We start from the raw sequence: 17085 nt of genomic DNA, 5'->3' as shown, positions 1-17085 counted from the left end.
TTATATTCATACATTACATACAAACTCATATATTTCAGATGTTTATTTTGTTTAATTTTGATGATTACAAATGACAACAAATGAAAATCTCATATTCATCATATCAGAAAATTAGAATATTGTGAAAAGGTTCAAAATTGATGGCCCCTGGTGCCACACTCTAATCAGCTAATTAACTCAAACCACCTGCAAAAGCCTTTAAATGGTCTTTCAGTCTAGTTCTATAGGCTACACAATCATGGGGAAGACTGCTGACTTGACAGTTGTCCAAAAGACGACCATCGACACCTTGCACAAGGAGGGCAAGACACAAAAGGTCATCGCTAAAGAGGCTGGCTGTTCACAGAGCTCAGTGTCCAAGCACATTAATAGAGAGGCGAAGGGAAGGAAAAGATGTGGTCGAAAAAAGTGTACAAGCAAGAGAGATAACCGCACCCTGGAGAGGATTGTGAAACAAAACCCATTCAAAAATGTGGGGGAGATTCACAAAGAGTGGACTGCAGCTGGAGTGAGTGCTTCAAGAACCACCACACACAGACGTATGAAAGACATGGGTTTCTGCTGTCGCATTCCTTGTGTCAAGCCACTCTTGAACCACAGACAGCGTCAGAAGCGTCTTGCCTGGGCTAAAGAGAAACAGGACTGGACTGCTGGTGAGTGGTCCAAAGTCATGTTCTCTGATGAAAGTAAATTTTGCATTTCCTTTGGAAATCAAGGTCCCAGAGTCTGGAGGAAAAGAAGAGAGGCACTTCATCCACGTTGCTTGAAGTCCAGTGTAAAGTTTCCACAGTCAGTGATGGTTTGGGGTGCCATGTCATCTGCTGGTGTTGGTCCATTGTGTTTTCTGAGGTCCAGGGTCAACGCAGCCACATACCAGGAAGTTTTAGAGCACTTCATGCTTCCTGCAGCTGACCAACTTTTTGGAGATGCAGATTTCATTTTCCAACAGGACTTGGCACCTGCACACAGTGCCAAAGCTACCAGTACCTGGTTGAAGGACCATGGTATCCCTGTTCTTAATTGGCCAGCAAACTCTCCTGACCTTAACCCCATAGAAAATCTATGGGGTATTGTGAAGAAGAAGATGCAATACACCAGACCCAACAATTCAGAAGAGCTAAAAGCCACTATTAGAGCAACCTGGGCTATCATAACACCTGAGCAGTGCCACAGACTGATCGACTCCATGCCACGCCGCATTGCTGCAGTAATACAGGCCAAAGGAGGCCCAACTAAATACTGAGTGCTGTACATGCTCATACTTTTCAGTTGGCCAACATTTCTATAAATCCTTTGTTTTTATTGGTCTTCAGTAATATTCTAATTTTCTGATATGATGAATTTGAGATTTTCATTTGTTGTCATTTGTAATCATCAAAATTAAACAAAATAAACATCTGAAATATATGAGTTTGTATGTAATGTATGAATATAATATACAAGTTTCACTTTTTAAATGGAATTACTGAAATCAATCTACTTTTTCATGATATTCTAATTTTATGACCAGCACCTGTATTTTCTTAAAAGCTTACATTAACTGTAGTTGGGTAAAGCTTATTTCCTGAATGAGGGAAGCCTTAATTTAATGCTGAACTTAGCAGATGACTAGACGTTGTCTCCTGTTTTCCATAGAGAGTACTACTTCAGCCTGGATAACCTGGAGCGGGACTTCTTCCTACGGAGGAAGATGGACCAGGAAGGTTTCCTGCCGGTTGGACTCATCGCCAGTTTCCACAGAGTTCAGGCCCTCACCACAGATGTCAACCTGATCCTGGAGGTAAAAATGCATCAGAAATGTGGATGGTTTAATTATCAGCATCATAAACTGCCAAAAGAAGGTTTAACTTTTGTCAGCCTGATTTTTTGTGTGTGCTTGAATTGGTGCAAAGTATTAATATTTGACCCATCCAGACTAATGCAGATATCTTTCAAAGGGGAATTTTTGGTTGCAAAAACCCTGATATTAACAGTAAAATTTGGATTTTTAGAACCCGAATATTTGGTGCTCCAAAGTAGGACTGTGAGAATAAAGATTTAGCATAACTCTTCTGCACATGTTAAAGGTTCTAAGCACATTGGAAGCGGCGTTTTTAAGTTTTGTTTTTCTCCATTGATTGTGATAATTTTAGATAAAACTGGAAACCTGTCCTGCAAAGATTTCTTTCCTTACAGCTGAAACCTTTAAAATATTTTATTAGGGTTTAATGCAAGATCTAAATCTAATCGGAAAATTATGAGAAAACTTTAAGTTTTTTTTTTTTTTATGCTTAATGTAATTTTCCTCTTTATGTTAATGTGCAGTTTAATGGCCACCTAGTGGGGCAGCATGATAGTTTCAGCCCATTGTCAATAACGTCATCATGAGCTAAGCAATAGAGAGAAATGTTGTGATTTAAGGAGTTTTAGGCCCCGTCCACACAAAGTCAAAACGAACACGAAACGCTGATATTTTCCAAAACGTTTGCCGTAAAGACGGAGACGTAAAATAAATGTGAGCGTCCACACGAATGCATGAAAACGCTGCAAAATGTATGCCAGGCCTGTAAGTGGCGCTGTGGTGTCAAAGCAAAAATAAGCGACGAAATGTTGGGCATGCGCACTAATATTTATACATGGTTGCCCTGCGGGTCCATTTTCGTGGTTAAGTCAAATTCAGGTGTTGAACTATGTCGTCGATATTGCTCTGTTCTTCCTGGAGATATTCCAGAAGAAGAAGATTCTGTTGTAAGCCCGACAGCAGGGTGAGTAGCATTAGCAGCAACGGCGCCATTGTTGTTGAGATGTGTCGCGCATGCGTGTTTAGAGGCGACGCTATGACGCATGCATGTAAAAAAAAATATGCGGTTAGAGCGTAAAGATGGAAACGCTAAAACGGCGTTTCGAAATCTTCCCACTCTGAAGGCTGAATAAAAAAAAGATTGTTTACAGACCCCCGAAACGCCGGCTTCGTGTGGATGAGAGGCTGGTTTGGTGAAAAATTTGTGCGTTTCGGCCAGGGTTCGTCTTCGTGTGGACGGGGCCTAATAAATGTATTTTCAGTTAGAAATGTTCTGATTGAAATAATCTTTACTTAGTAAAACTATTTAACATTTAAGCCTTCTGTAGAACAGAAAATCACACCATTTTTTCCACATTTCAGAAACCCCTGATCTCATTAAAAAAATGTTATTTGATGGGTGACAGTTGACAATTTTCAACTTGTTTTTTAATTTATTTTTAACTGTACATACATAGAGTTGCCTGAAGACAAATTAAATTGCTTCTAACAGGCAGTTTGAATCAGCAAAAGTTTTATTTGGAAACATGTAAAGACAGTAAAAATAAAGATTTCGAACTCATCGGATGAACCGCTAGCGTAGCGAAAAAAAATAATTTCTGTGTTAGCGTCATGTTTATGTATGCTTGTCTTTAACATGCAGTGTGTTTGCTCTTAGGCTTTAAAGGACAGTAAAGAGGTGGAGATTATCGACATGAAGATCCGTCGGAAGGAGGATCCTGAAAAGTGGCCTCTTCCAGGCCTGATGGTGCCGAACCACACACACACAGACTTCTCACAGCTCATCAACTGTCCTGAGTTTGTTCCCAGGCAGATGACTGAGGAGCTCAGAGGTGAGAATCTGCAGAAAAAAGAACAGTCTGCCTCTTTGTTTACTCCTTTTTTCTTTCTTTTTTTTAATCAGAGAAATCCATTTTGTAAAAATGCACTTCTCTGGTCTGACCCACCGATTCAGATTTGGACTTATTTGAATAGTTTCTATTTTGACTCAAAAAAATGATGGTTGTTTTCAGATTGTAGTTTTGAATCCAATAGAAACAGTGAATTAGACATTCCCCACATGTGCATACATAGTTATCTTTATCTGTTTTGTTTAAACTAAATTCAAAAAGTGCATAGAGGTGCATGTTGCTGAACGATGGCGTTTATAGCTTAAAATTGGAGTAGGTGTCAGTTTGATACATTTATTGAAAAGAAACCTCTTGCTGCATTAGATTAACTGAATAAATCTGTGTCTGCTGCAGGATCCTCCAGGTCCTCCACCCCGGTGCAGCAACAGACCAAGACTGAAGCCGACATGTCAAACCTCAAAACGATGCCAAAGGGACTCTCTGCCAGTCTGCCCGACTTGGACTCTGAGTCCTGGATCGAGGTGAAGAAGAGGCCCAGACCTTCGCCTGCCAGGCCAAAGGTAGGAACAGTTCAAATGTTTACGGTCCCCCCCCAGCTCATCTCATTACATTAAGATCCAGAATAAAAATCCAGAGTAAAATTGGCTAGTTTCATATCATCATGAGTATTCCACATCTTACTTTTTTCCGTGTTTTTTTTTTTTTTTTTTTTAAATGAAGCCATAAAGCTGGTGTTTGTTTTTGCACTTCATTTTTCTTTTTTGCATATTTTCCATCTCTTAATTCCCTTCCCTTCCTTTTGTTCTCACACTCCCTCTACTGATTCAGGCCCCTTCGTTGCAGCAACAGAAAGAAAAAGACGATTTGCTGCGCTCTCCGGTTCCCCAGTCTGGCTCTTCGCCCACCCCTGTTGCCTCAGGAAATAAGGTGAGGAGCTACCTGAGGGGAAGAGAAGGTTAAACATTTTTTATGCATGGATGTCCGATCTTTCCTTTTTTGCACCATTGTGTGCAATGTTGTGATCCTAAAATACTGCCTGGATGCAGTGTCGGCTGAAAGCCTCCAGAGGGCACCAGGGACATTATGTAACAGAAAAGGACAGGGCTTCTATACAATCTGGACTTTTCTTTCACCATTTTTAAGTTTCTTAAAAGTTGTTAAAAAAAAAGTAAAATAAGGGTCACAAAATTATTTTCAAATTCTTCAGTATCCTGAAGGTCAGAACTATAACATTAGTTAATGAATAGAGTAGTTTTTGTGTTGATTCAGATGCAAATTATATCATTTCAAAGGATGGTTCTCCAAGATGAGACCCTGCCTCTGAATCCAGAAACAGCGTTTTGATGTCCAGCTTATAGTTTAGTTCACGTTTGACTGAGCCTGTGTGTTTTGAACTGGTTCTGGATAAAATACCAAAACTAAATGGAATGCATTATTTTCTTATTTCAATATTTACACTGTAAATTTGAAAGAATAATCTAAATATTTTCCAGAAGTTTTTCCTGACATCCTAAAAGGTGAAAAATTGTCGGACAACCAAATGAAAATTAGAACTTTCCAATTAAGAACATTTAAGCATCTCAAGAGGATTGTTTTTGCAACAAAGATACTAAAAGTAACTCGAGCCTTTGGTGATTGATTAGATTATTTAAAAATTAGATGTTAGATATGGAAAATCCATGCAGTATTATCACAGTTACATAGCCTAGTAAACTAGCCCCATCCGCCAGCGGCCAAAATAATTTTTGCCTGTGAGTGGGTCTAGCCGCAATCAATGCCCCGAGCCCTAGAACTGGCGGGCCAATCACAACGCAGAGATGTGTTTTGAATTTCTGGAGGGGTTTTGAGGGCGTGACGACAAAGCTGCGCAAGGCTGGACAAAGCACAACAAGGAAGATGGCAACAACTATTGAACAGTAGCATGCACTGCGGCAGCAGCAGCTTTCAATGAAGCGCTCCATTGAAAGTTAAGTTCTCTTTTCTGTTGCTGCTGTTCAATAAAAGTACATTTTGAGATAATTTGTGGTAAGAATGTTATACTTTAAAGCATCATTATATGGTCCATTTACCCATTTAATGCGTAATTATAAAAGCATTCCGAAGTTGAGAGGACTGTGGCAACCAGTGGACCTCTGAGGCTAACGGCAGCCAGGGCTAACTGTAACCCGTCTGCAGCGGCCATCTCTCTGCATAGCCGTGTGTGAAGGACCGCTGGCTCTGATGGCGATTTTTGACTCAGCTTTGGAATCAGTTTTGGAAGGATTAGACTTGGGTTTTCGTTGAAACATGAGCAGGAAGAGGCTCTACGCTTATTAATTTTTTTAAAAGGACGTATTCGCCGTTTTTTCGACAGGATGTTTGTTTATTCTCCCCCACCAGCTTCCTGTCGCACTTACTACGTCACAGTCAGTTGCACTCATTGGTCAGAGTGTTTGCCAATAGGCACAAACATGGTTTGAAAAACAACGGGTTGTTCTCATCAACAATATTCCGTTGTCTCATTCATCCGGGCCTGACTAAATTACACATTAAATCTTACATTTAGTCTGATTTATCAGGCTAACAGTTGCTTGCTTTCCTGCAACCCTGCTGCCCCAAACTGCTAAAGTTCATTTGAAGACTTTTCATCATAAAAATGGAAAAATATGCAGCCAAAAAAAAAAAACAAAAAAAAAAAAGGTTTTATTTTTGATCTTTTTGAAGAAGCAGCAGTAGATGTATAATTGGAGCAGCTGGTGGCCATTCAGAGAAGATCAAAGGAGCTTATTTCATCATGAAAGGTGGCTGGAAGTAAATATGCTGAGCTCAAGTAAATATTTGGTGTGAGAATCTCACTGCTTGAGATGGAGAAAAAAAACAACACAGCTAATATTAAAGTACTAGACCTGCTATTATAAACCAAACATCGAAGCAACTATTTTACTGCTGCTTGAAGTAATCAGTTTCTGTAATCTTCATGGTGTTGATGTTAAGATTCAAAGACAAAATAGTTTGTAGAACTTCTGACATTGGTTCTGCTCTTTCTGTAATAATACAGAGAATAACAGGTTTATCTAAGCTTGTTAACCAGCAGTCAGGCTACATGCTCAGGTAACCAGCCTGCAGCGTAGAGCCTTTTCCTGCTCACGTTTCAACGAAAACCCCAAGTCTAATCCTTCCAAAACTGATATGAAAGCTGAGTCAAACGGGAGCTGTTTAATAGTTGTTGCCATCTTCCTTGTTGTGCTTTCTCCAGCGTCGCTCAGCTTTGTCGTCCCGCCCTCAAAACCCAGCCCGCTTTGCAGAAATTCAAATGTGTTTAGAATTTTTGCATTGTGATTGGCCTGCCAGTTGTAGGGCCTGGGGCATTGATCGAGGCAAGACCAAACTCACAGGCAAAAATTCATTTGGCCGCTGGTGGGTGGGGCTAGTTTACTAGGCTTGTGTTTTGTGTCCTTGTGTTTTTTCCAAACATCCAAATTTGCCTTTCAAAACAGCATAGGAAACCGGCTGACATTCAGTACACAGCAACAGGTAGGGGAGGGACAAGCATAGTCTGTAATCCTCTGTTGGTGTGGCTTATTTGTTGCTGTTGGAGGCACCTACTAAGTAATTCTTGTTGACTAATCTAGTCAGGAAACGTTTTAGTGAAGAACATGTAGGAACCGTAGTTTCAGAAGCCGAGAGAATGCGTTCATGAAACTTCTGTTGGTCGGATCAGGATGGGGCGGAGCAGGACGAACCCGAGGAGCTGGACTTCATGTTCGACGAGGAGATGGAGCAGATAGACGGACGCCGCAACACCTTCACCGACTGGTCGGACGAGGACTCGGACTGCGAGCTCGACGACCACGACGTCAACAAGATCCTGATCGTGACGCAGACGCCGCCCTACCTGCGGAAACACCCAGGGGGCGACCGCACAGGGCACCACACGTCACGCGCCAAGCTGACCAGCGAGTGGGCTAAGGTCATCAACGACGGACTCTTCTACTACGAGCAGGACCTATGGGAAGACAATTACGAACCGGAGTACGCCACCATCAAGGTGAGGGGGGGTTCTACACCTTTCTGGCTGTGTCACCGCTTCCATGCGGCGTTATTGTGTTTTCAAAGCTTTTCTGCCCGAGACCAGAGGAGGAGGAGCTTTCTACCTCTTCAGTTGGAGCTTTTTCTGGATTAAGAGTTGAAACAGAGCAGTTTCTCTATTGTTACCACCACAGCCTATTGTGTCATTGTTGGGCTGGACCTTCACGTGTTGTCCAGCGTATAGCCAGCACCACATGGAACCGTGGTAGCTTGTTTATAAATAGACCCCTCCTACAAGGCCTTCACCTGACGGGGCGCTGACGAACTGCTGGGGGGGAGACAAAGATGGACGCTCAAAGATCTGGAGACCCTCAGAACGTGGGTCAGATTTCATCTTCCTGAAAGGAACTCTTTGTGTTGTCATGTTTAGCTGTGGACCGTTCAGGGTGTTAAGCTCCGGTTTAAAGGTGAAGCGGGTGTTTTGGGCGGCTGTCTTTTGCTGCTGCATCTCAGTTACCAGACTCCTGAAAATAAGGTCTACCGATGAGCCTCCTAAGATCACCTGTTAACCTTCCCTCTATGGATTTATTCTCCTGCTGTTTTTATCAATGGATGCTGACTGATCCGTTCTCTTAACTCTCTGTGGATCATTTTGTTTTCTCAGATTGTTCAGATGCTTTTTTCTTACTTTTGCAGCAAGAGGTGGAGAACTTCAAGAAGGTCCACCTGATCAGCCGTGAACAGTTTGACTGCCTGACACCTGAACCCCCTGTTGACCCAAACCAGGAAGTCCCCCCAGGTCCCCCCCGCTCACAGCAAAGTAAGGACACAAAAACTGTCTTAATTTTGTTTTCATACTAATAATCAAGTTTTATCTGAAATATTATAAATAGGCGTTGGAATGATGTTTTTTGTATGTTTTAAATACTCTCCTGACATTTCCAAAAACTCCAGTAAATTAATTTACTTGGAGATGGAATAAAATTGGTGGTTTTAACCTTTTTATAAATAAAGGTTATTTCCCTGTAAGATATCACTGAAATATCACATGGAGATGTATTTAATTTATGTTTTTGCTTGTTTTTTTCCCCCCAATAAAATTCACTACTTGGGGCATGATGGTGGCGCAGGAGTTAGGCGTGCAACCCGTTGACCTTTGCCCCTCTCTCCCAACCCCATTTCCTGTCAGCTCACTTTCAAGTAAAGGCCACTAGTGGGAAGAAACACAAATACTTTTAACATAAGTGAATCATACTTTTTGTGTTTTTAACACAAAAACAAGGCTTTGTTAGGCTACTGTATAAAACCTTGAACTCGACACTATTCCTGACATTTTGAATTGAAAAAGCTTCCTGGATGGGAAGTGAAACTTCTTCAAACTTGGAAACAAAGTCCAGTGGATTGTTTTAAAAAAAAATTTTAACATACTTTTAACACCATTTTCGTTTATGAAACATAAGTCTATTAATGAAGTGATTTAAGTACTTTGCCTAATATTATGAATGTAATCTCTTATTTAAAGGAATAGTACACCCAAAACATGATTAGCCTTCATTTTCTACTCACCCCCATGCTGAACAACACTCTGGAGTACTTTTTTGATATCTCAAATGCATCTGGAGATCTGGGAGGCTTCTTGCTGTCTGCTGACATTCAAATAATGGACGTACCCAGCGCCCGAGGCAGAAAGGTCCATAAAAGTCCACAAAAAACGTGTCAATATTCCTCCATACTGCTCGTCCAATGTATTCCAAGTGTCCTGGGTGGGTAGCGTCCAGAATTTACTCGAAACGAAGTCATTTAGAATGTTTTTAGAGCATAAACAGTAGTGTATAGGATTTCCTGAAAGCGCGCACATGCGCGTTCACGAAGCTACGGAAGCCGGCAGACCAAACCAGATGAAAGTGCGCATTCAGCGTCTGCTCTGCCAATAATGCAAGCGTAGAAGAAGAAATGTGCTGTTTACCTGTGCAAAGAAAGAAACAACGAAAGAAAAATGTCTGAGGACTTCAGTGTTGAGGAAGAGCATGAGTTCTTTGCCGAGCTGAATGCGCTGGTTTGGTCTGCCGGCTTCCGTAGCGTCGTGAACGCGCATGTGCGCGCTTTCAGGAAGTCCTATACACTACTGTTTATGCTCTAAAAACATTCTAAATGACTTTGTTTCGAGTAAATTCTGGATGCTACCCACTCAGGACACTTGGAATACATTGGACGAGCAGTATGGAGGAATATTGACACGTTTTTTGTGGACTTTTATGGACCTTTCTGCCTCGGGCACCATAGACCTCCATTATTTGAATGTCAGCAGACAGCAAGAAGCCTCCCAGATCTCCAGATGCATTTGAGATATCAAAAAAGTACTCCAGAGTGTTGTTAAGCATGGGGGTGAGTAGAAAATGAAGGCTAATCATGTTTTGGGTGTACTATTCCTTTAATATGCTGCCACTTCTTAGACTCTTCTGTTTGCCTAAATAGGTTTCAGTTTTAGAAATCTTTGGTGTTTAACAGTCTAATACTGAGTTATGGGTGGCACAGGGCTGAGGTGACGCCATCACTGCATCAGACATTTTGAGCAGGTCGATCTAAATCATATTTGATCTGAGACGCCCTTGCTGCCTCCTCGGTCGCTCATTGTTCACTTCCTGTTTCCAGTCCCCACAGACGCTTTAGCAAACAAACTCTTTGGTGCTCCAGAGCCGTCCTCTGCAGCCCGCTCTCTCCCCACCACCGTGCCTGAGTCTCCAAACTACCGCAGTGCCCGGACGCCCCGCACGCCTCGCACACCCCACCGCAAGGACCCGACCATGACCCCACGGTTCTACCCAGTGGTGAAGGAGAGTCGTCCCGTTGATGCAAAGGTACGCCGCCCTCCACGATGGAATGCTGACTGTTCGTGAGGAATAGTGATCAGCTATATCATTGATGCCATTTTTTGTGTTGTTTCAGACACCAAGGAAGAGGAAGACTCGGCACAGCTCCAATCCGCCTTTGGAGTGTCACGTGGGCTGGGTGATGGACTCCAGAGAACATCGCTCCCGCACCGCCTCTGTCAGGTAGACTTTAACCTGATGAAATCAGCGCAAAGAGTTTTTCCAGTGCTGTCAGACTATGACTAAACATCTGGTTGTCCCGCCTGGTTTGCCACATTTCTGGTTATTCTGAATCTTTTGATTATCATTGGGAATTAAGGCGCAATATAAAGAAAACAGGACAGAGAGAAGAATTATAGATTGTAGTGTACTCTCATATATCAGTACTTTCTTTGATTCTTCTCGATACGATGTCTGCACAACACCTTAAGATTTCACCAAGATCTATACCAGGTGTTGGAACAACTGGAAGTAAAGGTCGTCCTGCCTGCCCATATATGTAATTGTTAAGCAGAGCTTGAATATGGACCTGTTGTGCATCTATAATCTGATGCTGCGTTCTTGGAGCCATGAACACTTGGTACCCTTTGTTCTCGTGTCTTTCCCATTTTAAGGGAGCAGTCAAGCTGGTCTGAGTGCTACGTCCCTTTTAGATGCAGATGATAAAAAAAACTAGAAACTTCCATATAAGAAAAATGAATAATAAAACTAAAGGCTTCAGGAGTTCCCACATTTATAGGAACATTCACTCACTCACTCCCCTTCCCTTCCCCTTTAGCTCCAATGCCAGTCCTTCTGAAGGCACCCCTGCCCTGAGCAACATCGGCTGCACGCCTCAGTCCCTCCCCAAGTTCCAGCACCCGTCACACGAGCTGCTGAAGGAGAACGGCTTCACGCAACATGTTTACCACAAGTACCGCCGGCGCTGCCTCAACGGTGCGTCCCCTAACCATCTGCTGGTTGCAGCTCTTATTTATTGAAATATAACCACTAAAACTGATGTTATTTCCACCAATCACAGAGAGGAAGCGGCTCGGAATTGGCCAGTCACAGGAGATGAACACGCTGTTCCGTTTCTGGTCGTTCTTCCTGCGGGATCACTTCAACAGAAAGATGTACGAGGAGTTCAGGCAGCTGGTGGTGGAGGACGGCAAAGAGGGCTACAGGTAGCGATTGGATGGAGGAGGGTTTAAAACATGGGTGATGTAGTTCAGAGTTCAAAGCGGGAAGCTGCTTCTGTTCTGCAGGTACGGTTTGGAATGTTTGTTCCGGTACTACAGCTACGGCCTGGAGAGGAAGTTCAGACCGGACATCTTTAAGGACTTCCAGGAGGAAACCATGAAGGATTACGAAGCAGGTGAGGAAACAAGCAGCAGTTTAAATAGGACACATGTAATGATGACTTTATGACAGACGGGTTTGATTTTAGGAAGTGGATAGAAAATATAACATGAGTTATAATATCTGAATATTGTGGCGTGTAGCCATAAAAAGAGGAGACTGCAAACGTTTTTAAACTGAATTAAAAAACGAAGAAGAATTTGTTCTGGCTGAATCTCAGAACTAAAGACAAGATGAAAGAAGCTTAATGTAGGACAACCTCAATAGAGGCTTGATGGAGGTCCAAACCACTGATCTCCATTTATTCAGTAGATTGCTGATAGCCCTAGGTAGTACGGGATTGAGTGAAGCCACCGGCCGCCATATTGGTACTCCCTAGTTAGACCATGCTCGGTGTAAACAATATCTGCACTCCAGCATCGAACAATTTTCTCATTTTCAGAAGGGCTTAAGTCTTAAAATTAATATTAATTCCTCACTTTGACTGACACTTGCTGTTTCATAGCATAAGTAGATTACTTTAACTTATAATAAAAATATAGGCACATCACATTGCATAGTCATTATGAAGTCTATAAATATGATCTAATATGATATATTATACAAACTCATCACAACAACATTAATGTGTTAATGGAGCATAATAATAAACGTGCCAAAAGTGCTAAATGGATGATGTACACCGAATATACATGTATTGATTACATTGTTATGGTAATTGCGTATTCTATATAATTTCAAGATATCACATAAAGACTGAATTACAAATACATTTCTGTTAAGGCTATAGTGTGTTACTATTTGCAAATTATTATGCATGCATGAAGGCATATACTTTTATGCTGTGTCCGTGCATTAGCCTTTAAAAATGTTTGAGTTGCTTTATTTTCGTCAATTTAATAAGCAACATATTTCAGCACATGACTTTTTAAAATCACAAATACAACAAACGTAACAAAAACGACAGCGTCATCCTCTTAATGAAGGATGACTACATTGACATTTCACAATGAATTACTTTCTATTTTGTAATGTTAGACACAATGTCGAGTCTAACTCTGTCAATATCTTTGAGTCAGTCTGAAATAGCCAGACTAATGTTGCGCTACATACTATACTATAGGATACATTGCCGTATATATGGATTTTCTTGGTTAGTACATCCACTGACTGAAATTACCTGGGAAATGTCTTCCTACAGCCGACAAACTGCTTGTTTTTGCAGTCAAATGTTACACCTGAAGGCATTTTTACTGCACATCTCCATGGGGAGTACCAATATAGCCAATTTGGCTTCTTTTTTTGGGCTATCAGCAATCCAGGAGGGGTGCTAATGTCCCCTCCTCAGGAACTACCATCCTGACACTTTTAGATGTATCTGTTCCCCATCAAATTTGAATCCGATGCATAGAGGGTCCGGAAAGTGACGCATCTAGACAATGCAGCTTTTAAGGACTGGACTGGGACAGGAGGAAAACCCTTTTATCAAATTATGTGTGTGTTAGCTTGGCCTCGTCAAAGTCCTAAAGGGAGTTGACTTATAGTAGTAGAAGACTTAGAGGAGAGGGGTGCTCTGCTAAAGATTGAGGCTCAAAATAAATGCATGCCACACTTTTCAGACATTTTGGTAACAGTCTAATACTGAGTTATTTTGGTAAGTTTTTTTTTTAGTTTTTTTTTTTTAAGGGGTTTGAATACTTATACGACACAGAATCAACCTTGTCTTTATTGAATAAATGAAAGCGTTTTCTCCTCCCTGATCTCAGGTCAGCTCTATGGACTGGAGAAGTTCTGGGCCTTCCTCAAATACTCCAAAGCCAAGAACTTGGAGATCGACCCCAAACTGCAGGAGTGTCTGAGCAAGTTCAAGCGTCTGGAGGACTTCAGGATCGATGTGAGTGGAAACAGCTGAGGTCGGAGATCCGTCACTAGCTTCCCCCATTAAAACTGCCTTTTTTCTGCTTCCAGCCGCCGATAGAGGAGGGGGTACGTAGGAGACACCCGTCCAGCGGGGACGGCCGGCGCCGCCATCACTCTCAGTCCTCGAGTCGGCCCCACAGCCAGGCGAGCGGCGCCGGTCCGGCCCCTCCTGCTACTGCTTCAGGTTCTTCGTCTAAGGACGTTGCCAAACCCACCAACCAGAACCAGAAACCCCCCGCTCCCTCTGCAGAACCCGCACCAGACGCCAAAACACTGAAGTAACTCCACAGCCGGGGACGCCAACCATCTGCACGGATCGACCTGACCACGCCTGCATGTCGCCGGTTGTCTCTGTGCCACCGAAGGGGGAGGGGCTCTTATCAATCTTATTTTATTGATTAATTTTACCTTTTCCGAAGTTTTAATTCGATGCTGAATCACTAAAGAATGAAAGTTCTGATGCGTTTCCTCCCCCTGCCCGCTCCGCTTGGTGAACCTGCTAACTGGAAGGTTTTTACTCCTCCTAGCTGCTCAAAGCCATCTGGACCAAAGGGGTTCGGACCGAGCGACTAAACTTTCCATCTGCAGGCTTTACTTTCCATTAAGAGGCTCAACATCAGACCTATTTGATTTATTTTATTGCTGGACTATTAGGGGGGCACTATTAAGGAGCCAAATGATGAGACTTGCTTCGACCCCTCGTTATAAACTAGATTGTCAAAAGTTGCCTTATTTTGATGGTTTTACTGCTTCCGGATGCATGCCCGCCTCCTTGTTACGTTTTTTCTTCACGGCTGTTTGCAGTAGCAGCCACTAGGTGGTGCTGTGGCTGCCATGTTTTCCTTTAGATCCCATCCGTCTGGTTTGACAGTCTTCCACGCCTCATTGCTTCTGTTACAACTCTGAGATTCCTGATGGAAGTTGGTCACCCTTCCCTCAGAAAGCATCATAACAAACTGAAGTGAGAACTGAAGATGACCTCTTTCACGGTGCTCCTCCTTCATCCATCCATCCATCCATCCATCCCTCTGCACATCCATCCATCAGCGATGCTTAACCACCGTTGTCTGGATTCCTTGATGACAGAGTTGGAACCTCTACGCTTCTTTCACACATCAGTCGCAGGCCTGAACACTAACGAGTGCGAACAGGACCAGACCGGACCGGACCTGCCGACGCCCCAGAGGAGCGGGGATTTCAACGCCTGTGTAAATGTGAACCGAACAGATGAAGTGAAGCGATCTCGGCTCCCTGCTAGCTTTTATTGTTCATAGATCAGAGGATTTATATGCCTTACATGTCTTTAAATTTTTCTTTTAAAAATAACTTTTAAGTTCTTCCTCATTTCAACTCGCTGTGTTTTCAGTCGTCCTTTAGAGCGGCCTCTGGTTCGAATGGAAGAACATCAGTTGTAACGTTCACATCTGGTTGTATTTAGTTTGACTACCTAAAAAAGGAGCGAAAGTGTCCAACAGTAGCATGAGAAACTAATCATGAAATCATCAGCTGACCTTTTTTTCTTTTTTTTTTTTACCTTTAAGTAATGTTTGAAATTGTAATTTTGCCAAAGCTGAAAAGTTTGAGTTTAGCTGGAGATAAATTATTTTTTAAAAGTGAAACACATTTAAAGATTTTTCAGTTGGTTTTGATGGTTCTGGCTTAAAGCTAATAAAAAGCCTGAAATTAATTTCCTCAGATGGTTAAAATATTAGACTGAAGCAATTTAGGAAATGTGAGAGATGTTTGCCTCCCTAAAGGTTCTGTCCATATCTAGTTCAGAGCTGGTTTTGGTTCCTTTTGTTTGGGTTGGAGGCGATCAGCCTGTGGTTCTGCTGAGGCGTTCTGGCTTTAACCGAAGCCTTCAGCTGCTCTGCACCTATACACCATTGGTTCTTAAAAGTTCTGGTACTGTGTGGGTACAGCTGCCCAGTTCTGCTGCAAATAAATAAGCTTCTCCACAAAGCCTGTCAGCAGAGCAACATTTTTTCCACTACATTTTTTTCTTTCACACCACTTTTCTCTGACATGCATGGATACAGCATTCTGTGAAGTGAACAACCAGAATCCTCCTATCATTTGAGCCATAACATGCTTTTTGTTTTTTTTTAAAGAATTTTTATCTTTTTTCCTGATTAAAATTTTTGGCAAACATAGTTTGGGGTTTTTATCAGTTGAAGGCCATAATCTTCAATATAAACAGGAATATTAATGAATCTTAAAAAACAAAAAAAAAGTTTCATGCTCGTGTTTTGCTGATATTCTAATTGTCAGGATGCATCCGTATTGCTGGTCCTCTGATCATCTGAATCTCTGCCTGTTCGCCGATCAGGTCCGCCTCACTGTTGTAATGTTGAAGCCCTTCGTCTTGTCAGTGTTTTGTTTTTCAGTCTGGACGTAACAATGCATTTGTCCCTGGATCAAATATGGTCTTTATCGGAGCTGATGGACAGAATCTGAACAGCGACAGGAAAAGAAAAAAAAAAAATAAGTTTTCCGGAAATGTGGGGGCTTTAAGCTGCAGGCTTGACTGACTGACTAACCCTCTCTTCCCTTTTGAGCTCCCTCTGATGCGACCGTTACCTGTTTGGATGGAAAGAATATTTTATTGTGGGAGTTTACAGCATTGAACTGCTGCTGCTAGCCTCCCATACAAACATTAAGGGGTGCTTCCTGCTCCGTTTGCCCGGAAAGGAGAGATGGATTATCCTGACTGGAGATTGGGTGGAATATGGCTGCTTATGAGACTGAATACAAAGGACACGTTTCCATAAAGCCATATGAATAAGAACTAACTGAACCATTCAAAAGTTCATTTCCTTATCCTGGGCTTCTCATGAGGAAAAAAAAAGATGAAAATGAGGATAAAAGGAACAAAAAAATATATCAAGTGGAAAAAAATGTAAAATACTTGAATGAGATCTTGTATTATAACATTTAATATTCATAATATCTGCTTTGTAGGCTGATGTGATTCGCTATTAGTGTTATTTGTAATTTGTAGTAATTTTGCTTTTCCTTTAATAAAGAAAAAAAAAAAACAGAAAATGGACAAAAAAACCTTAAAACAGCAGCTGCTGTGTGGTCATTTGTGGGGGGGGGTTCATACTGGAAGCAGAGGTTATCCATTCTTTATTAACCCTTTAGTGGCTCATTTTCTTGAAGCCCCGTTTCCTCAGAAGGTCTTGGGTCCATTCCCACTAAATGCCGTGTAGGAACGGCTCCATCCCAGTGCCTGGTGACCTCTGCAGGTTAAAGCTGCTCCTGCTCCCCAACTGTTGCAGATCCAGTTATTCATTCATGCAAAGAAGGGGAACCG

The 17085-nt window shown here is 42.1% G+C and overlaps 1 protein-coding gene across 3 annotated transcripts in view; it reads left to right on the top strand.

The window, feature by feature from the left end:
* Positions 1-16834, top strand: part of larp1 (La ribonucleoprotein 1, translational regulator) — a 68073-nt gene extending 51239 nt beyond the window's left edge. For 2 of the 3 annotated variants that reach the window (XM_038290477.1, XM_038290473.1), the window contains 13 exons: positions 1636-1780; positions 3438-3612; positions 4024-4190; positions 4459-4557; positions 7331-7657; positions 8335-8458; positions 10291-10496; positions 10585-10691; positions 11287-11444; positions 11530-11674; positions 11756-11865; positions 13616-13743; positions 13818-16834. In XM_038290477.1, coding sequence (XP_038146405.1) covers positions 1636-1780; positions 3438-3612; positions 4024-4190; positions 4459-4557; positions 7331-7657; positions 8335-8458; positions 10291-10496; positions 10585-10691; positions 11287-11444; positions 11530-11674; positions 11756-11865; positions 13616-13743; positions 13818-14051 — 2125 coding nt within the window. In that variant the 3' untranslated portion in view covers positions 14052-16834. The remainder of the gene's footprint in view (positions 1-1635; positions 1781-3437; positions 3613-4023; positions 4191-4458; positions 4558-7330; positions 7658-8334; positions 8459-10290; positions 10497-10584; positions 10692-11286; positions 11445-11529; positions 11675-11755; positions 11866-13615; positions 13744-13817) is intronic. The other variant, XM_038290474.1, reaches the window with a different exon arrangement.
* Positions 16835-17085: the final 251 nt, after the last annotated feature.

Source organism: Cyprinodon tularosa, unplaced genomic scaffold (genome assembly GCF_016077235.1).
Source record: "Cyprinodon tularosa strain WSP-4 unplaced genomic scaffold, ASM1607723v1 ctg281, whole genome shotgun sequence".
Taxonomy (NCBI): domain Eukaryota; kingdom Metazoa; phylum Chordata; class Actinopteri; order Cyprinodontiformes; family Cyprinodontidae; genus Cyprinodon; species Cyprinodon tularosa.
This window is presented reverse-complemented; position numbering and strand designations above follow the sequence as displayed.